The following is a 21,739-nucleotide window of genomic DNA, read 5'->3' on the forward strand; positions in this document are numbered from 1 at the left end:
AGGTTGAGAATCACTGACATACAGTATATCAGGACATGTGGATCAACTGATAAATCCCCCTTGTGCAATAATGCTAGATGATGAATTTTCCTTGTTTGTACATTTTCTAACCATAGGACTGGGTTCTATTTACTTTCAGTTTTTCTGGAAATCCACAATTTTATTCTCAGTAAGAGTGTTGTCATATCCAACTTATAGTCCATTTGAAATATACATAAATCATTCAGATTTGTGCAAAAGTACTTTTACGCAAATCTGTACAATTTGGCCGATTGGCCTTAACTGTTAATACAGCATGAGTTCTCTGTGTTTTGTTTTGAGAAATGTGAATTGACATTCCTGGTGTGTGCATTTGTGTGTGTGTGTGTGTGTGTGTGTGTGTTTCAGAGTGGCAGTGTAAGAGCTGTACTGTGGTGAACGCAGCCAGCAGTATTCTTTGTGAGGTGTGTGAACGGCCTCGTTTGGCCACGCGGCCTCCTGTGACCCCCACACACCCTCCCATCACCCCGCCCAGACCACCAGCACCTGTGCTGGGAATGCCCGGTGACCCCGACAGCCAGGTCAGTTAAGCGTGTGTGTGTGTGTGCATGTGTGTGCATGTCACAGTAGCAAACGTGTCGCCTTTTAGCAAAATTCGCTGTTCTGAATCTAAAATAGGTAATTCTTGAGATGTGTCGGGAAGGGAGAGCCGAAGTGAATGGGATGCAGTCAGATCAAAGTGTAACCAGTGCTTGATTTAGCGGTCTCTGATTGGCCCTCTCTTACCAAGTTCACCGTGTCTGTGTTCCAGCTCTGTGATTGGTTAAGCCACACCACGCCGTAGATGAACTGTCCTCTTAACCTTTTCCCCTGCTGCCATTATTTTCTGTCGTCGTCTCGGCATCAACCGATTTTGAACTTGTTATTGTCTGCCGTTATACTCAAAATTGTAAGGTTTTGAGTTTGAGGTTTTTAGTGATAGGCCCAAATGCAAAATTAAGTCCATTTTTGTGACCCTTTGGGCTAGAAATGCATTTTAAAGTGTTACGGCCAGGGAGATATGATGTATTACAAGAAATGGCGGTCAGTTTTGATTTTGACTTTCCTTTGCCTTGCTTAGAATTCTATCTATTATCATTTTGGTGCTGTATGAATTTAAAGTGATGTTGAACTTTGGTAGTACCTTGGTTTGTGTAGCTTCCTGGCCATGATATAACCCCAAAATAGACGATTCTCTGCTTTCTGTTTCTCCGGTAGAGATGATTGGAGAATTGTTGGCAAAACACTGAAAATCACACTTCTAGCACATAAACAAACGCCAACAAAGCAGATTCTGACAATATATAAAAACTAGTCATTCTGCTGAAATTCGCCATACAATGGCAGTGAATAGAGAGAGAAAACAACGCAATTCTCCAATCGTCTCTATTGTTTGTTTTGTTGTTGTTTGTTCGTATCGTTTTATTGTTATTGTTGTCAATTATTAATTGTTAATTATGATATGGTAAACCCCTTGTAGACAACAAACCAGAAAAAGCATTTACAGATACTGTTTGTGACTCTCTCTCTGTCTGTCTCTCTCTCTCTGTCTCTCTCCGCAGTGGGTATGTCAGTTCTGCACCTATCTCAACTACTCTCCAGCCACAGTGTGTGAGATGTGTGACCTGGCTCGCCCGGAGCCCGCGCCTCTGCCCGCCAAGCTCCGCCCCCCCTCCCCCGTCAGACGGGTTCCGGCCCTGTCAATCAAACCCAAAGACCCTCCTCCGGAGGATCCCGAATCGCGGAGACAGAGGCTGATGAAGGAGGAGGGGCTGAAGTTGATTCAGCTGATTAGGGCAAGTCAGCATCCTCTGGTTTAGACTGCATGTGTTCAGTATCTAAACAGTGAAGTGCACTGGTGGATCTGTGTATTAAGAAGCATTAGTTTTGTCAATTTACATATATAATACTATATGAAAAAAAAATATATGAAATACTAGAATAGAATAGAATATCTTTATTGTCATTGTACAAGTACAACGAGATTAAGCTTGTGACTTCTGTACTCGATGCAATAAAAGAACAATAAATAGGTAAAAATAGAACAATAAATACAATAAATGTTAACTACAGCTCAGATGTGCAAAGCAGCAACAAAACCAGTACAGTACGGGAATGTAGATATAGTCTTTATAAAACACAAAGTGGATGAATGTATTAATCCCTGAAAACTGAGGTTATTAACACGATATCCAGACAGTAACACAGAATGAAGGAGGTACATGGAGTACTACAGGAGTACTACATGGGTTGTATTATACATATCAGTAAAGTCAGTCCACAGCTGGAGTTTTCAATCATTTACAAGACACAGTTTTTTGCAAATCCCCCATAGGGCCCCATTCTATCTGGTCTCTCTGCAAGAGAGAATACTACCATATTTGACCACTAGGGGCCAAAGATGAATCTTTTTCAGTCAAATGTCTGCGCAATCCAGAAAAAGTCTGTTGCATTAGCACTGTCAATAGTAATTGACTTCAGTTCATATAATTTTGAACATTCTGACACCTATAAATCATACAGTATTCATCTCAATATCTCCTTCAGTTGATTTTATATGTATATTATTGTGTCTATATTTGTCCCTTTCTGTCTTTCAGGACGGGGAAACGAAAGGAGTTAGCCCGGAGGAGGTGTACACAGGCATGCGGGTAGCCGGGGACACCAGTATCCTGCCCTGTGAATGGCTGAAAGTAGAGCTGCCTCTCCTGTTAGACCAGATCTGCATGTTGGTGGCGTCTTCCTCAGTTCATTCTGCAATTGATAAGACCACAATAGAGCACACGGTCAGTACCATAAGCTTCATTCATGCTTGTATGCAGGCCCATTGTCTTTTTTCAGTACTCCTCACAGTGTTTTTCATCAATCAGTTCTATTTATTGAATCAGTATTTTCTTTTTGTAACCACCTACCAACCATTCCATTCTGATATTGTGCATGGTACTTCACTGCTGCCCTCTGCAGGTCATACAAAGTATAATTTAAAAAAAAAAGGCATTCCTACAGATTTTCAATTTTAGCTGTTTTTGCTTCACCACTTGTCACATTTGGGGAAATCTTTCCTTCATTTGTCCTTTAGCCCCTTGCCCATAAAATTCAAAATGTTACCGTATCCCTTTAAGCATTACCTGAACTGATGTCTTCCCTTTGACTTCGCCTCCTCTGTTCAACTGTTGTACTGACCCTACGTCACCATAGCATGTTGACTAAGGGTGCAATCAGACCTACAGTTGGTTTTCTTTGGTCCAAACCATAGACTGTAAAAAAAAGATGGATGTAGTGAGTGTGACGTCACCCATAGGTTTCTGAAGTTTTGAAGCATGGAGATTGGGTTTATGATCGCCGCCATGTTGACATTTTGTTGAAGCCAGAGCAGCCAGAGCGAAGCCAAGGGGTCGTCCACAGAGCTGAATTAATTCATACACTGGAATTTTTGTGGGCCCTCGCCGGCTGTGGGCCCCTAGAAGCGTCACCCACCTTTCACCACACTGGCGACGGTGCTGCAGAGACGTGAGGTGATGCGGAGGGGAGGAAAGAGGGAGGAAAGAGGGAGGAAAGAGGGAGGAGAGTACAATTATGTTGAAAATGTTTTTGACGGACCACCATGGTAGAATATAGATATAGACGACAGAGAGACCATAGAGGAAGATGGATGGTCAAATCACATTACATCGCTGTATATGGGTATATGATTTATTTTTTATTTTTTTGCGACTGAGGGTGCCGGAATCACGAGCCGTTCCGGATTGATTTATTTTTTATTTTTTTGCGACTGAGGGTGCCGGAATCACGAGCCGTTCCGGATTGTTCCGGCCCAGTTTAACCACCACCCCACTCCTCCACTCGAGCGCCTAGAAAGCGCTATCGCTTTTGTTGCCCCTTTAATCTGAGTCTAAATATGTATGTTGAGGCTGGAAAATGTACATTTACATTTGTAATTTTTGTAATGCAGACCTACATTTTGAGTTGTGGTAGGCTAAAATATCCAGTTTTTGATCTACAAATCAAACTTTGCAATACCAGAACTGAACATGTATCTTTACACTGGATGCCATTCGTGAACAGATCCTATTCAAAAGCTGACCAACCCTTTTTGTGGATGTTATGTTGACTTGTGATATATCGATACAGTTCCCTCAAACAGGAAAAAATAAGATACAACATATTTCAGTCTAACCACATACACATATGACTGTGGTGTGAATGACTGTTAGCCAACATAGAACTGTCAGTGTGTGCCATGATGCACGGAGTGAGAACTGTGGAGGCAGCTGCATCCTCTGTAGATGTCAGGAACTGGCTGGTGGATGGGCCTGGGCCCCCTCCTGTAGCCAAACTGTGTCTGTGGTTCACCGCCAACTTCTGTTTGGCTCTTTGTCCATTTCACTGAGCTGTTTCTGACATTTGTCAACAGTCCTCCTTGGACCAGAGCAACACGTTAACCAAATGTGTTATCTCCTCCCAAGCTAATTTAACATCATCTGCCCTCAGCAGCTTGTTCAAAGTGCCGTATATTCACTTGAGCATTCTGCAGCTTACACACAAGAACATCAGTTTCCTCTTGGGAGAAGCTTTTGTGGCAGAGCCGCTCCCGACTGCTCTCTCCATCATGAATTTGTGTCCTTGCGCAGAGCACACAGGTTTTAAAGGGAAGGAAAAGAGGTGATTTGATTGGTCATGATTGACGACACCCCGGACCACACCAACTGTTATGTATGTAATGTATTCCTCCTAATCCACCCCCTGTTTCCAACTGCACTGATGGTACACCGCACGCCTCTGACCACAAATTTACCAACAGTCCAGGCCCAATGAGCTCACACCATGTGTCTTTGAGTACACTTTGCTCCATTGACTCACAATAAATAGAGCCCTTGGTGTCTCTTTAACTGTCAATAATGTTGGTCCTCTTAGTGACTCACTCCTCTTAGTGACTCAGTGACCTCTGTCGCAGAACGGGCTATGTGAGTGTCCCGCTGAGGATGCTAGGAAAGAGGTCGACGCCAGAGAAAAAGGCGGCATGGTACAACTCTCCAGAGCTGAGGCCAAGCAGGCCTGGCTGACAGCAGGGGGCGACACTGAGAGAGCTGCAAGACAAGCTCTCCGAGACAGACACACCAAGGTATGATACATGAATTTATAGACAAATGTTATATTCATATATATCTCACCCCACTATGCAAGCTGTGGGGTGAGATATTCCAGTCACTGGCCAGTTTATTTGGGGTGTGCATGTGTCATTTTTGCCTAAAATTGCAAGGCTTTCCAATATTGACCATTTCCAGTGCATTTGTTGTGGCTAATCCTCACAGATAACCCCTCACATCTTTGGAAATAAATGCATGACACTTTTCATAAATCATAAACGTATTGCAGTACATAGTTTAATCTAAGCACTTGTCAACAACTAAATCATTGCACCTTTGTCCATTGATGGACTTTTTAAAAATTTTATAAATCTTGCTAGTTTACCTTTGTTTTTGTTTTTTTGGGGGTTTTTTTTAAGACTTGTAGCCTACCAGTCCTCATTGTTTTATCCAGCTTACCTTATGTAACAGAAACTCAGGGATGAATTCACAAAAGGACTGCGACGTTTTTGCAACCATCGCAAAAAAAACTGAAAAAAATGTTATAATTTCTGTTCACGCATATTTAAACTAAGTTATCCATATGCATTTCAGTGTAAAAACTACCCTTTTCTGTACAAATGAGATCTTCTGAAAGCTGGCGGAGAGATCTGATGTGCACACTAGTGTTGTAGTCAAGACCACCTAAACCGAGACCGAGTCAAGACCAAGACCAGAGCATATTAAGTCAGATCAAAGGGTGGCAAGACCGAGTCAAGACCGAGATCAGACCAATGCGAGTCCATTTTCAAGACCATGTAATCAGAGTGATGGCTCAACATTTACACCATTTCTCTGCTAAAATTCAAAAAGAGAGAAAGCATTATTTAGAAATTTAAGTAAAATACAAATGGATGTACAGTATGTACTCAGTGAGAAGGCAATCCTTTGTTCTGAAACATTGCAATTCAATTTCACTGACCTTTGGAAAGGCTCAAGACAGTGGGCAGAAGTGTTAAAACAGCCTGAGCACCTAGCTTTTACATCCAATCACAGTAAAAATAAATAAATCAGACAATGCACCGGCAGGTATGATGTTACTGCAATTGTGGTCTCGACTGGTCTTGAAATAAAATTCCGAGTCCTCTTTGTCCGAGACCGAGTAAAAATGCAGTCGATTCCGAGACGAGACTGAATCACTATGGCAACTGGGATCGTAGCCAGGCGAAGGCATCGCCAACATCCCAGGCATGCTAGAGAGAGGATATTTCAAACGAGAATATCATTGTTTCAGTTAACCGAGACCAAAATTATTGTTGTTGTTTTTGTTTTTTTTTGTGGCTTGGTCCAAAGACATTATTTATGTTTGTCTCAAGACTAATTGCGATCAAAATGTATGGGCGTGTCTGCGTGATAACTTGATTTTCGCAATTTATTTTGTGAATCAGACGTTAAGACAATTGTATTGAAGGCAACTGAAGTGCAAAAAATTCAAGCTTATCAGCGGTTGCGATTCATTCTTTGTGAATTCACCCCTAAGTCTTTTGGCAGCATTACATAGCTAACAGCTTTCATTTCTGCCTCCTACCCTCTCAGGTAAAGGAGCTGTGTTCGCTGGGGTTCGGCGATGAGCCTCGGTGTCATGAGGTTTTGAGGCAGAGCGGGGGCGAGGTGAGGGGGGCCCTGGCCTTGCTGCAGCGCCCCCTCCTGGAGCCCTTCCACCAGCGCATGTGGAGTGACAAGCCCGAGCCTCCCATAGACATCCATCACCCTGACAAACAGGTGAGACCAGAAATGAAAAGTAGTCTTGCGTCCGATCTCTCTGAATACCCAGCAAGTCGTATTAATGACTTATGAATTGAGAAGTAGGAACTTATGAAGAGCGTTTATCTCTCGGGTCCAAGACGTGGTTACTCATATTGGAACTAATGATGTTCTGAGATCAGCAATAATAGCGTGGTTATGGCGTGCAACCTCCAGCAGAATCATCCTCTCAGGGCTTCTCCCAGTCAGAGGAAGCCACGAAATCTTCAGCAGACTCTTTTCTTTAAATCGTTGGCTGGCTGACCAGAACTCTAACTATGACCATGAATTTACAGACATAAATTTGCTGCCTTTCATATTACTGGTGGTGAAATTTATACCTTATACCTGTATATTAATCAACAGAGTCTACCTCGCAAATGAACATGGAGAAACAGTGGACCAAAAACGCAAAGGTGGAGCTAAAGAATTAAGAGAAAAAATAAAGTTCTTTGAAGAAGATGCCACCAAATGCCACAACTTGATTAATTTATTTAGTAGCACGAGAACAAGTGTCAGTTCTGCTAAAATCAGTGTGCAGAAGCATCATGTTGCCATAAAGTGCTGTCAGAAGCAGTTTTCTGTGATTCATGTGAGATAGTGTGTTAGAAAGTAACTTCACTTTTTAGTTACCTAATGACTCCTTTTGTTACAAGGTACATTTTTATCACTATTTCCGACCAAAATGACCTGAATGCCCAGCAAGTCATATTTATGACTTCCGAATTGAGAAGTAGCAGCTTATGGAAAGCGCTTCAAGGCATTATACCAGCTCTGGTTTACCCCAGGCTCTTTTGATGATGGGAAACAGAATAATTCAGACAAATGTTGAATTTGAAAGAAAAAATTATCATCCCAGATGCAAAATGCCAAATTAATTTGAAAGATACTAAAAAAGTAGGCCAAAGCTCTAGTAATACTTTGTTGTACATGTGTCCGTATTGTGAAGGGCGAGGCACAAGGTAAAGGCCTAATTGCGCGTAGACCACGGAAACACTAGATGGCAGTGGTGTGCTTTGTTAACATGGAAGTATAACAGAAGAAGTAGTAGTGTTTACATTCACCGTAGGTTCAACACAGAAGCATAAATGACCCTTAACTGTAGGTTGGTTTTGGTGAACCAGACTGTGTCAGACGTCCAGGGCTATATTTTATCCCAGTCTGCCCCACTACTCAATGCTGTAAAAATAGTTTCTCTCCTCTGGTATTTCTCCTGATTCATTCAAAGTCTCGGTTATCAAGCCACTATTAAAGAATTCCAGCCTCAATCCTGAAGATCTGGAAAATTTACAAGCCAATTTCCAATCTTCCATTCCTTATAAAGAACACCACAAGAACAGCTACTTCCCACATGCAATAAAGCTCCTAAATGGTCTTTTAACAAAGTACACAAGCAACCACCAAGCTAAATTCCTTGTATGTGCAAATATACTTGGAAAATATAAGGATTCTGATTCCGATTCTAAAAAGTTGTCACCCAGCAACCCACTCACTTAGTGTAAAATCTACGACCACCAATCCGACGTTAGCACAGCACTGGGAATTTAATCAAACAACCTGCTACTTGCTGTGGATGAGGGCTCTGTGTTACCTCCAGGATTAGGCATTTCCTGTTCTTTACCAAGAGATTAGAAAAACAGATGCATGCACTTGTCTCCTTCAAAATTGATTACTGAAGTGCGGTACTTTCTGGCTGCCACATCTCCACACTTAGCCAACTTATTCAACACTTAGCAGCCCACAAACTTTATGCAAACTAGAAAATGTTCACTTTTACTCTGGTCCTAGTCATTCTTTGCTAGCTCTGCAAATGCACCTATTGATTTTAAAGCATAGCCATTTTTGACCTTGACCCTATTTTCTCATCATCGATCGGTTCTGAGCTATATAGGTGCAGCTCTCCAATACACTCCTATAGGGCATGTCTTTTTCACCATATTGATGCTCACTCTGCAATGAGACGTATACAGTATATTTAGTTTTCTGTCTATCCATGACCTGACCACTTTCACTATTTATTTTTAACTACTCTCCTCTGACATAGCTCCCCAGACTGAGGAAGCATAAAATAAATTGCCTTTAGCAGGTAGATCTAACTTTACTTGACCCGAGCCAAATAATTCTAAGTCCAACTTTACCTCTCCTCCTCCTCATCTCCCACCTTTCTCTTCCTTACCTCAATAAACTCACCTGAAAGAAGTGGGGAAATGTCCTGTTTTATCTGACTTAGCCAAGAAGGTCTAATGTGACGAAACTTGACCTAGTAGAGTCTTCCATTTACCAAATGTTAAGTTTTGCTGGCTGTCACAGAACTTGCTAACCGTTAGTGTAATGGAAAATTATATCATGTGCTTATAATTTTGATAGGTACTTTCCTAAGTTGATTTTAGCTTATCAAACCTATCTCTGTGACCGGGACATGACCCTAGCCAAAAGGGAAACTTCTGCTATCATACTCAGACTTCTGTTATCATATTCAAGACATCTGCTATCATACTCAGACTTCTGCTATTGTTCAGACAGAACAGACAACAGAAGATGCTATTTAAAGGGAACTTCATCCTTTGTCTGTATCAGTCTACAAGAGTTCTTGTGTGCTCTGTAACTGGTCCTTTCTGCGCAGAAAGCTTAATAAAGAATAACCAAGAGAGTTGTTCAAATTTGCCTTTATTACCAGAATTTCCATCACATTAGCTAATCACGTTTCTTAGCCATAGCTAGTTCTTGACTGTAATGAAGCTAACAAAAGCAACTGAAGACTTGAAGTAACGTGACGCTAGATTTGTGGGAGCAGAGAGCTAATAATTTCTTCTAACTGGCAATTTAAGTCTGTTTCCTTATTCTGTATGTATTGCCATCAACCGCCATGGATCTCTTTGTCAATCACAAAGGGAGATTTAACTATAACGTTACTGACTGAGGAGATAGAGAGCCTAAGTCCCTCCCCTTCTGGTGGACCACCATGGGACCTTATTTCAGAAAAAATATGTACGGTAGTCAACGGAGAGAGACAAATAATTGTTTGATCCCGTTTGAATTGTGCCATGAATTACACATATGATGTTTTGTCAATTTAAAATATAATTTTGCAAGTCAAGAAAGTGGCAGTTTGTCGTAAAACTGTTGAAGTATAAGACTGAATATACGTAATTAGAAAGACTACACACCCAAAAGTGGCGTAAGTGACATCATAACTTTCTCTCTCCACAAGCTACCCAGAGCCGCTGAAGCTCAGTCCCTCTCAGATAGCAGTAGTATTATACACAACCTGGAAGGTAGACAGTAAGAACGGATTCAAACTGGTTTAGGATAGTTTTAGTACAGTGGGGGCTAACGTTAACGCCATGCCTGTGTGTTTCCTGTGTTTCCTTCCATGTCGGTGTCGGTGATGTATATTGTGCGAGACGAGAGATGTAGTTCACTGAGCGCTTTCACACACAACTAAACATTACTTTACTGTTTTACCACAAACTGCCACTTTCTTAAATTGACAAAACATCATATGTGTAATTCATGGCACAATTCAAACGGGATCAAACAATTATTTGTCTCTCGCATATTTTTTTCGAAATAAGGTCCCATGGTGGAAAGTGGAAGGGGAGGGACTTAGGCTCTCTATAGCCTAGCCTACTTAGAGATACTGTATATAGTATAGGGGAAACACTGACATTACAGGGTGAAAAAATAAGACCACTAATAAAGGGATTTAATACATTTTAATACTCTTCATGACCTTAAATTTCAATCATTTCTTTGAAGACTTTTTCATACATTTTAAGGACCCATGGGTACCCTGTATCAGCCATCCATGCAAACAACAGCAACGTGTTACATCTTTGTAATGCAATCTTTCATTCCAGCGTATATGTCGGAGGTTGCTGGCGGTGTATGACCTTCCTAGCTGGGGTCGCTGTGAGCTGGCGCTGTCCCTGCTGCTGGAGCGTAGCGCCCCCTACTCCCTGGAGGACGTAGTGCAGGCCGTGCGCGAGTCCCACGACAGGGAGTTTATCAAGAGAGTCCTGGCCAAAGAATGTCCCATTTGCCTCTCTGTCTTCCCTCATAATAAGGTACCGTCTGTTTATATCTGTCTACATGTAACTTTTTGCCTTTGAAGCACTTTTTTTAACCATTTTGCCTCCATTCCTTTCTTCCCTAACCACTTTCTCTTACTCCCTCTTCTCTCAGATGCAGTCTCTGACGTCTTGCCAGTGTTCGGTATGCTGCGGTTGTTTCCAGCAGCACTTCACCATCGCTGTGAGGGACAAACACATCCGAGACATGGTGTGTCCAGTCTGCTGGGAGCCCGACATCAACGACCCCGAACACCTCAACAGCTACTTCTCCACCCTGGACATTCAGGTACGGAGGTGGAGGAGGAGAGGAGGAAGGGATAAAGGAGAGAGCTACTATAACAAGTCCAGACTCTGTACAGTCCCACTGTATTCATAGGGATTACATATAGACTAATGTTTGACTGAAATGGGTTTTGAAGGAATCCAATGTTTTTGGATTGAACCTGCCAATAGGTGATATTTTGTGCAGATATTCAATATCTCAAAAAAAAAATTTATCCACATTCATTTGGGATTTATCAATTTAAAAATGTTAGCAATTTAAACATTTATCAGTAAAAACATGTAAAGCCTTGTAGGAGATGAAAAGAATTTTGAATTTAGAAATTGTGACTATTGTACTGTATGCAAGTACATTTTATATGTGAAAATGCATTTAATACATAATTTTTTCCCTCCGGTGCTCATTCTGTTTGTCTCATGATCCAAGGTTACCCTTAGAATGATTATGTAGTGACATTAGCTTGACCTAGAGTTAGTTTTTGATATATTCTAATTTAAAAATGTATCTTTTAAACCCTATTTTTTTTTTTTCCTATCTACACTTTTTATATAGAAATACAGCCTTCCTATCAGCTCGGGCTGAACTATTTTGAAAAAATGTCTAATTGCAATTATTTTGACTGATATTGCAATTGCGATATGATTTGCAATATTAGAGGGAATGATAATTTTTAAATCCTTATTCTCATTTTCATTGAAAAACATGATTATGGTGTGTTTTTTGCGGGGATCTGTACCAAACAAAGATGTTTTCTTAAGTCTGTAGAATATGATGTGTAGGCCAGGACATCTCTGCAGCACCACAATATTTCATTTAAAATGCTATTTTGACACACATTTCACCTTCGCCTCCTGCGATTTGAAAATTGCAGTAGGCCATATTGCGATGTCGATAAAATTTTGATTAATTGTTCAGCCCTACTATCAGCCTAAATCATGAAGTAGAGCTGCAATAAAGAAGGGTGTCCCATCCCCACTAATTGAGATGCCATAGATTCACCCTAGTTGCCCAAATTAAATTCTGGTGTCTGGTGTCAATGGCAAGAAATCTTCTTCACACATAGGGCGTGAGGAAAGGAAAATGCACAATTTATAAGCATATTTGAAAGGAAAACAAAAGTACAAGTTGGATTTCTGGGTATTGAAGTCCTCAAAATTCAAACATTTCCATCTCGCTGCTTTTTTGTGGTCCCCAGTATACGGAAATTTCATAGTGCAGCTTTAAAATGTCGTTTTCTGGTTTAGTATCAGTGGTGAAAAGCGGTCTTGCCGCATAAATATTCAATATATCATATTTGTGTTTCAGCTGCGAGAGTGCCTGGAGCCGGAGGTCTATGAGCTCTTCCATAAGAAGCTGACAGAACAAGCTCTCATCAAGGACCCCAAATTCCTCTGGTGCAGTCATGTGAGTAGACGAGCAGTCACTGTTGGTTTTGTCAACAAAAACTATGGCAAAAAACATTAATCAACTATGATATTTTACATAACTACGCCTTGAGAATAAACTAGACTGCAGAAGCTTCAAATAACAATGACTAGATCAACATGATTTTGCATGTTTGTCAAACAAAATAGATTATGTCACTAATAGACAATCAATTTGATGGAGCTGGTGTTTTATATTACTTTATATTTAAAGTAAGTAAGTATTTAACCAAGTTCTGACATCCTGCAGCCTGTAGAGATGATCCAAGAAAGAAATAAGGAAAAAATCTGAATCAATATAAGAATAATTAACCTGTTAATTATGTCTGAGATTTCCCCATTTAAAATCAGGTGGATTACTCAACTGTGACTTAGCATAAGCTTATAATTGCATGATTGTTGTTTTATTGATCCATTTTAATGTTTTACTATGATATTGTTTTACTATGATTTACTATGATATAATACCGTTAACAAACAAGACCATCGCAGAGAAGATTGGTAGCCTCTACACTGCATTTTACATTGTGTGCCACTAGGTGGGATTTGGTGGGAAATTTGCTGAATTGCTTTACGGCACAACAGATGCTTTACAGCACAAAACGGGAAGAGTTTGTACTTTTCCAGTAGTACACAACTTTATTCCAGTTCCACTATTCTAACTATTCTAACTCCTAACTAGATTCAACTTCCAATCAGCTTACCTGGTCAGAAAGCATATTGGCCATTATCACAGACTGTTATTTTTTTATTTTTTTATTTTACTGTGCAAAAAACAATAAAAGGTGGACATTTGACAACTAGCCAACACTGACAACAAGATGTTCTGATGGCCAAACAACAATGTATGTATGTCAGTTAAAATCACAATTACAACTTCCTCTCCTCTCCTCTCCTCTCCTCTCCTCTCCTCTCCTCCTCAGTGTTCATATGGATTCATCTATGATGGAGACCAGCTCAAGGTCACTTGCTTTCAGTGTCACAACAGTTTCTGCGCTCAGTGCAAAAAACCTGTAAGTACTAGGTATGCGTGTGTGTGTGTGTGTGTGTTTTCACATGGGCACAGATGATATGGGGGTGTTTAAATAGGCAGCACTTCATTTACATGTTGATTTTCATTAGCTTTCACCGCAGACAATAACGCCACGAATCACCTCACCTGCGCAATGGCGTTAACGCTAAGTGTTATGAATATGGATATAGATAGATACATGGGCGTATATCTATTTAATTCTGCTGTCTCTCTGCAGTGGGAGTCTCAGCATGCAGGTCTGTCATGTGAACAGTACCAGTCATGGAAGAGGGAGAATGATCCAGAGTACCAGAGGCAGGGCCTGGCTGGATACCTCAGAGACAATGGCATCAGTGAGTACACACATACACACACACACACACACACACACACACACACACAGCATTTCCACTGTCATTTTTTGTAGCAGCAACTGTTTCAGGTCATTTTCTTTATGGTTCAACTTCGAGGGGGGGAGGGGGGGGGGATTTTCTGCTTCTTTCCACCTTAGATTGAAATCATTTTTCAGTAATGTACTGACCCCTCTCTCTTTCTTTTTTCTTCTTTTCCTCTCTTATCCCCCCCCCTCCTCCCTCACCCTCACTGTTCTTACTGTTCTTTCCTCATCTCTGCCCGTCTCGCCTTCTCGTGACGACTCTTTCATTCATCCATCCCTCCCTCCCTCCCTCCCTCCCTCCCTCCCTCCCCTCCAGCTTGTCCTAACTGTCGTTTTCAGTATGCGCTGTCTAAAGGAGGCTGCATGCATTTCTGCTGCTCTCAGTGTCGCTACCAGTTCTGCAGCGGCTGCAACAACCCTTTCCACACCGTAAGTCTGCCGCATCCTTTTGGTGTGCTGGAACTCGCACGTAAGCATTGGACTTAGGGCTGGGCAATATATCAATATTATATCGATATCGTGATATGAGACTAGATATCGTCTTAGATTTTGGATATCGTAATATGGTGATATGGCATAAGTGTCTTTTCCTGGTTTTAAAGGCTGCATTACAGTAAAGTGATGTCATTTTCTGAACTTACCAGACTGTTCTAGCTGTTCTATTATTTGCCTTTACCCACTTAGTCATTATATCCACATTACTGATGATTATTTATCAAAAATCTCATTGTGTAAATATTTTGTGAAAGCACCAATAGTCATCCCTACAATATTGTCACATTATTGATATCGAGGTATTTGGTCAAAAATATTGTGATATCTGATTTTGTCCATATCGCCCAGCCCGACTTACAACTGAACATTTAGCCCACTTCGTAGAAAATACCGAGATATATATCGTGTATTGTCATTCAGCCTAAAAATACATATCGCCCAGCCCTAATTGGACTGTATCACATTTTTGTGGTATATTTATCTTGGTCAAAAATATTAATGGCGCCATCCATTCACCACTTTTTTTTTTGTGATCCAATTTTTATTAGCCATTTTGCTTCTTTTTTTTTACACACATAAACACAAGAAAACAAAAACACAAAAGCCACATACACCTACATACTCATAAACATACACTCAAGTCCCCACTCCCCCCTCCCCACAGGACCCATCAACCCACATCTCCAAAATCACAACAAAGTCAGCCCACCAAATTCAAATGTTAACAAACATAGGTCATACCTTGACCCATACAAAATGAACATACATCAAAACAACTGTCCTGGGATCCAACAATCCATCCATTCACCACTTGTTAAACTTTGAACATGAGGGCCATGGTCATCTACCTACAGTAGAAAAATAATGACAATCACAATTTGGTTTATACACGTGTAGTTCTTTGTGGTTGTACAGTCAGTACAGTAACTGAGATAGCCACTATGTTGAAAATGTGACTCACTCTTACAATATGATTGCTGGCATCAATGTATAATTTACTATGGATCGGTATTGAAATTAGCTTGTAGTAGAAAATCATGCTTATAGCTTATATATACATATAGTAAACATATATCCTAATACGCATAAGATCAAGTCAAAGGCCTGTAAAACAGAAGATCTCAAAAGCCATATACTAGCAGAATGAACAGCTCCAAGTAGGCCCAAAATAACCCACAAGGCCACTAGCCTGCCGCATTGAGGGATATCAGACGTCTAGGAATGCACGAGGAGACCTTGATAGAAACGTCAGGAGACTGTCCATCAATATGGTACGATCCTCACATGATGCTCAGCCCCCACCCAGAAGTGACACTGAACAGAGAGATCTTATGGAAAAACCCCATGGGAAGGAGTGGTTAACTTAAAGGGGTGTCATGCTGAAAAATGTGTATAAAAGCTATTGTGGTCTGGCATGAGGCCAGTTCTTCTGCAGAAAAACTCAGGTCTTTGTTGCCAATAAAGATCTTCATATTAGACCATTCTTCTGCCTCGAGAAAAGATTCTTTTGTCACCTGGGGAAACCACGACAAGCTCATTTGAGATATTTGTATCTATCTTTGACTATCTTTCGCTCTCTCTCTCTTTTGTAAGGAGTTGTCCGAACACAAGTGTGCTTCAGTACGCACGCGCACACACTCATATATACACACACACTCACACATACGCCAAAGCACCCACACCCTCATTACATTATTTTTATTGTTTTATTATTTATTGCCTACTTTATGTTTGCTTTTTTATTTTATGGTTGCTTGTTTGCATATTCTTTTTTGGATTACATGACTTTTGTATTTGCTTGTAATGCGTATTGAAGTGAGATTCCTTCTATAAGCCTCTAGGGGTTTTCTAAATCTCACCTGCACAATTTGCTTCTTCTCTTTTGTTGTCGTGTTTTTGCTGCTGTTTTATCTTGCAAAAATAAATAAATAAAAAAAATAAATGTATACAAAAAGTAACATATTTGATGGTATAATCAGTTATAATTTTAAATACAGAGCGAACATCAGGTAACATTTTTTCCCATAAGGGATAGGCTTATAGCTGATGGTGTTTTAGAATGGATTGGCAGTTTGTTACAACTCGCTACCACTGGAACAATCGATGGCTGCAGCTTGACTAGTATCTATGTATAGAAATTAACTGTATTTTTTTACTTTTACATCTTTGGTTTACAGCTAGAAAACACAAATCTGATGCCTTAGCTAAGCATGAGGGACTTGTCTGTGCTCTTTGCTGTGATTGACCTTCTCTGGCTTTCGCACCAGTTAAGTTGTAAGAGGACCGAGTCCCGCACTCTCAGGTGTTATTTGGTGCTACTCAAGTTCCCGTGGCTGAACTAAAGGAGTAAACACTCCAGAGTTCAAATAACCACTCCAAACATGCTTGCTGTGAATGCATCCTAAGTTTTCTTTTGATGTCAATGAAGATGTTGGACAGAAAAAAAATACTGAAAAGTGCATCCTCTTCTCCTCTCCTCCCTTCCAGACCTGTGCAGTGGACCAGTGCAGTGTATCGGGATTACATGCCCATCATCCCAGAGACTGCCTCTTCTATCTGAGAGACTGGGAGCCTGGCAGACTGCAGGCTTTACTGCAGGTAAACAGACACACATATACACACACGTGTTGAGTTACCACCATCATCCTACAGACAACGCCTGCCTGGAAGCATCTGTGCTACACATAGTGTACATTCATTCTTTTACATGCTATAGAGGATATCACCACTTTGTTAGCTTTCTCTTTAGAATCATCATTGCGTAATGCATTATATAAAATTGCCACTAGAGAGTGGTTATTGTATGATCCATAATTATTAGGTTGTGACAGCAACTAGTCATAATATAAATACAGTGGTAGCAAGCAGCTTAGTAAAATAGCTTATCTGATCAAAATAAATTTAAAGTGAAAAGTGAAACACTGCAGTGTGCATAATTTTGTGAGTTAAATTGATTATACATTGAAAACCACCCCTAAATGTAATATATTCCTTATTAAAGTCAATGTTAGAAAGGTTTATAGAAATGTCAAATTCATAGAATAGATGGAATGTTACAATCTGGAGAGGTATTAATTACATGAATACACTGTTTACAGACAACTGCACAATAACTAATAAAAAAGTCATGCGCAGCATACATGTTTCTACAGCAATTACCAGCTTCTCAAAAGAAGAAAAGACCTTGTAATCCTTTAGCAAGCACAGGAACTGGGCCAATGATTTAGTTCAGCTCGACAAATAAACTGTAACACAGTATCGCCTGACTGCTAGAGTTGGGATAGCAAAAGGTCGGTAACACACACATACACACAGATATAATGTAATATTAGACAATTTCCGTAGTATTACATTATTTCCTATTCATGATTGTAGCCTACATCACAATATGATTAGGCTATGAAAGTAAATAGTCCCAACAACTCAAAGAATAATTGTCATTAGATCTATTGGTCCATGAACAAAAAAATAGTTTGTCAGCATTGGCAACTTTTGATGCCTTATTTGATGCCTTATTTTGATTGACAGTGCCTGAGAAGATGGAAACTAAACAGTAATCAGACAAAATCAGACATAGATTACTGGGGAATAATCGTCGAAAGCGAGGAGACACTGAAAACTCAATATAGCGGTAATATACGCGAGAGGGAAAAGTGCGCATCAAAGCAAATAGCTTCAGATCATTCACCCCATTACAGAATAAATTAAGAGATCAAGACATTTATTGTGAGGACGATCAATACACACGCTGTAGAAGATCATCTGACTCATATGGCGTTGTGCAGTGAGAACCGGGACACGTCATGAGCGCTCACTCTCCCCATTCTACTGTGGCATGAATGAACTTGAAATGTTCCTCGGTTCAGCTCGCTTTATTTCTGAGTCAGATTGTAGTTTCATATTTGCCATTTACACAAATTAGTCCCTTTCTTAATATCAGTGAAAATGGTAAAAAAAAACAACTAAGTAATGGCGTATGAAATGCCCACGGGGGAGTCGGATGATTTCTCATTCAGGATCAAATCACTTTCATTGGTTTAATTCTAAGTCCATGGACCGTGGCCTGGAGGTATGTCGGTGTAGAGCTGGACCAGTAGAGGGAGTCTAGGAGAGAGACGACATGGGAGAATTGGAGGAGGTTGGAGATGAGGCGGGCTGTTCTGTATGCTGGATGAGCTGTGGGGACTGGATTGTTTCAAGAGGCCAGCTAGGAGGGGATTGAAGTAGTCCAGACGGGAGATTACGAAAGCTCGAACAATTCGATGGATGTTGTTGAGTGTTAACCTGCAGGATCAGGTTGTGGCTGCAGTTTGGACCACCGTGACAGTCTGATGTCACAGATTCTTGACCGTCTGTGCTAGAGAGGTCTCACAGAGGACAGGGTGTTCCAGGGAATGGGAATACAGGATGATCAAATCAGTCTACTCCAACACTCTCCTCTTAATGATATTTGCCTAGTTTTCAAAAAAACATCTGTTGTAATGCGCATGTACTACTGCTCAGAGGTAGGATGTAACAAAGTAAAAATACTTCATTACTGTACTTAAGTAGGATTTTCAAGTATCTGTACTTTACTCAAGTTTTTCTTTCACTGAAGACTTTCACTTTTACTCAATACATTTTCAAAACAGACGTCGTTACTCTCGGGAAATCATCAACTGATTTTCTACATTTTTTTTTAATCTTCCGCATCAGACGGCTTCCATCCCGGAAGCAGCTGATCAAGAGCCAGATGTGATCGGCTGCTTGTTCAGCAATGCGACAGCAAAAAGGAAGGAAAGGGACAGAGAGAGAAGCAACACGAAGAAGAGAGAAGCAACAAGAGAGAGAGAGTTAACGTTAGTGAATTGAGCTGCAGACTCTTTCTCATCTGGGATTCAGAGGAACGCTCAACACAGAACCAGTTTAGAACATTTGAAATGACTTTTACTTTTATACTTTAAGTCAATTTAAATCCATGTACTTTTATACTTTGACTTGAGTAAAGGATTTGAAACGGTACATCAACTTCTACCAGAGTATAGACGAGCATAGACGAGTATTTGCACTTTTACTTGAGTAAGGAATTTGTGTACTTCTGCCACCTCTGCTACTGCTGTGTTACCTTTCTCCTTCGCTTCCAGGGCTGCGGTGCTCACTACTGCCACCTGCAGGCCCATAAACAGAGCTCCGGTAAAATAAGACTGTTCATTCTCTTGGCCTGCAGACAGCATTTTTTTGGGGGGAAAAGCAAGGAAATTTGGAGGAATGGTGAACAATTACAAGTGTTGAGTCGATTCTGTTCTGCTTTTCTTTGATTGACAACCTGTCGGACTCTCCTGATGCTCCATCCATGTGGTGTACCACGCAAATACTAATTATTATTCACCAACATATGACCCAGTTCTGATGAAATCCCCTTTTAAGATGGATATGTTTTGCAGTGTGCATTGAGTTCTTGGTTAACAGAGTGTGCAGCGTTATGCTCTTTTCTGTGCTTGTGCAGAACGGAGTGGCCTTCAACACTGACCCTCCACCTGGAACACAGACAGGTAGGGCCGGACTCTAACACACACACACACACACACACACACACGCTTGTATTACTATTCCTTTACATGTGAGGACCTTTTGTATAGCACTTTTCAAAACAAATGTTACAAAATGCTTTACAGTATAAGAAAAGGAAGTACAAGTGAATACATAAAATCGAGGTAGATAAATACGTAAACCTAAAAGTAAAATAGAAGAAATACAAAACACAGGTGCTAGAAATGAAAACAATACAAGACAAAACAATAAAGTGAAAGAGGCAATTGTAAAATTACATGATCATAGAAGTGCTTTTAAGAAGAGGTTTAAAAGATAAAACTGCCAGTATGTAGTTTATGTATGTATGTATTTGCACATGTAAATCTTTATTTATACATTTTTATTTTGCCAATATTATTATTACTAGAATTGTATAATATATTTATTTTAATTTCTGTATATTACTATTTTTAATTTGTTATTTTAATTTAATTTATATTTATTTATTTATTTTCTCTTAGTATAAAATGTCAACCTCTTTTGCACATCATATGTAAATCTTTATTTATACATTTTTATTTTGCCAATATTATTATTATTAGAATTGTATAATATATTTATTTTAATTTCTGTCTATTACTATTTTTAATTTGTTATTTTTATTTTATTTATATTTATTTATTTATTTTTTCTTAGTATAAAATGTCAACCTCTTTTGCACATCATATTTCCACTATGTTATGTTTACCTTTTTAACTGATTGTATGTCTGCAGTTTTTCGTTGAAAATTAATAAAAATTTGGTCAAAAAAAGATAAAACTGCCCCCTTTGGAACTCTAAAGATGCATACACACAGTCAAACAGGTATTCTCTTTTTCTTTCTTCTTTCTTCCCCTGCTGTCTTTCTCTCTCTCCATCTCCCTCTCATTCTTTTCTCTGTCTTTCTCCGTAACTCTTATTCCCAGGTCTGTGCGGAGTGATAGAGCAGAAGGATGAGGGAGGGCAGCAGTCAGATTCAGCCTGCGGAGCTCAAACACAACCTGGACATGCCGGCCTCTGCGAGTATGACGCCTTCTTTCAGTATTTCAGTACTTCAGTCAGTATTTGGCCGATATTCGATATTATTGAATATCGCGATATTTCCTCCAATATCGAATATCGGATATAAAGCATTCAAATAGAACCACTGTGCTAGTGATAGAGTTTCTGTACATTTTTATTATCAGTACTTACAGTAACCTCACATCTTCAACTCTGCATTTACCCACTGTGTCACCATGGTAACCAGGAAGCACTATCGGGAGTACCTGGTCAGCCTGATCAATGGCCACTCCATCGACCCAGCACCCCTCTTCAATGCCAATGAGTTGGTCCTGGCCTGCAGGAGATACCAAGTGGAAGACGCACGGGGGGACGGAGAGGACGATTTCACCTACTACAGCAGACTACTAGAGGTAAACCTGCAGTGAAAGCTGTGTCTAAGCCCGTCTCCCTGCCTTAAAGAGCTGCTAACACACCTAAACTATTTCATTAGTATGGCCTTCAATGGAGAGTTTGGTGTCCCATGGTCTTAATGTTGTTTCAGACGCTTTTCCACCCTGACAAGAATACAATTCTTGGGTAAACTCTGAATACTTGGAATTTTTTGGCATGAAAA

General features: G+C 40.2%; 1 protein-coding gene across 1 annotated transcript in view; it reads left to right on the forward strand.

Annotated features, from left to right (window-relative positions):
- The window catches only part of rnf31 (ring finger protein 31), a 36,979-nt gene that overhangs the window by 12,828 nt on the left and 2,412 nt on the right, over nucleotides 1-21,739 (forward strand). The window contains exons 9-23 of the mRNA XM_071519183.1: nucleotides 388-560; nucleotides 1,581-1,814; nucleotides 2,619-2,804; nucleotides 4,973-5,140; nucleotides 6,681-6,866; nucleotides 10,748-10,954; nucleotides 11,073-11,246; nucleotides 12,549-12,647; nucleotides 13,591-13,680; nucleotides 13,918-14,032; nucleotides 14,393-14,505; nucleotides 17,059-17,169; nucleotides 20,057-20,102; nucleotides 21,048-21,144; nucleotides 21,371-21,536. Of these exons, the coding sequence (XP_071375284.1) occupies nucleotides 388-560; nucleotides 1,581-1,814; nucleotides 2,619-2,804; nucleotides 4,973-5,140; nucleotides 6,681-6,866; nucleotides 10,748-10,954; nucleotides 11,073-11,246; nucleotides 12,549-12,647; nucleotides 13,591-13,680; nucleotides 13,918-14,032; nucleotides 14,393-14,505; nucleotides 17,059-17,169; nucleotides 20,057-20,102; nucleotides 21,048-21,144; nucleotides 21,371-21,536 (2,165 nt within the window). The remainder of the gene's footprint in view (nucleotides 1-387; nucleotides 561-1,580; nucleotides 1,815-2,618; nucleotides 2,805-4,972; nucleotides 5,141-6,680; nucleotides 6,867-10,747; nucleotides 10,955-11,072; nucleotides 11,247-12,548; nucleotides 12,648-13,590; nucleotides 13,681-13,917; nucleotides 14,033-14,392; nucleotides 14,506-17,058; nucleotides 17,170-20,056; nucleotides 20,103-21,047; nucleotides 21,145-21,370; nucleotides 21,537-21,739) is intronic.

Source organism: Centroberyx affinis, unplaced genomic scaffold (genome assembly GCF_046629955.1).
Source record: "Centroberyx affinis isolate AG114_WGS23_722 - 3 ecotype Tasmania unplaced genomic scaffold, CSIRO-AGI_Caff_v1 ptg000670l_1, whole genome shotgun sequence".
NCBI lineage: Eukaryota > Metazoa > Chordata > Actinopteri > Beryciformes > Berycidae > Centroberyx > Centroberyx affinis.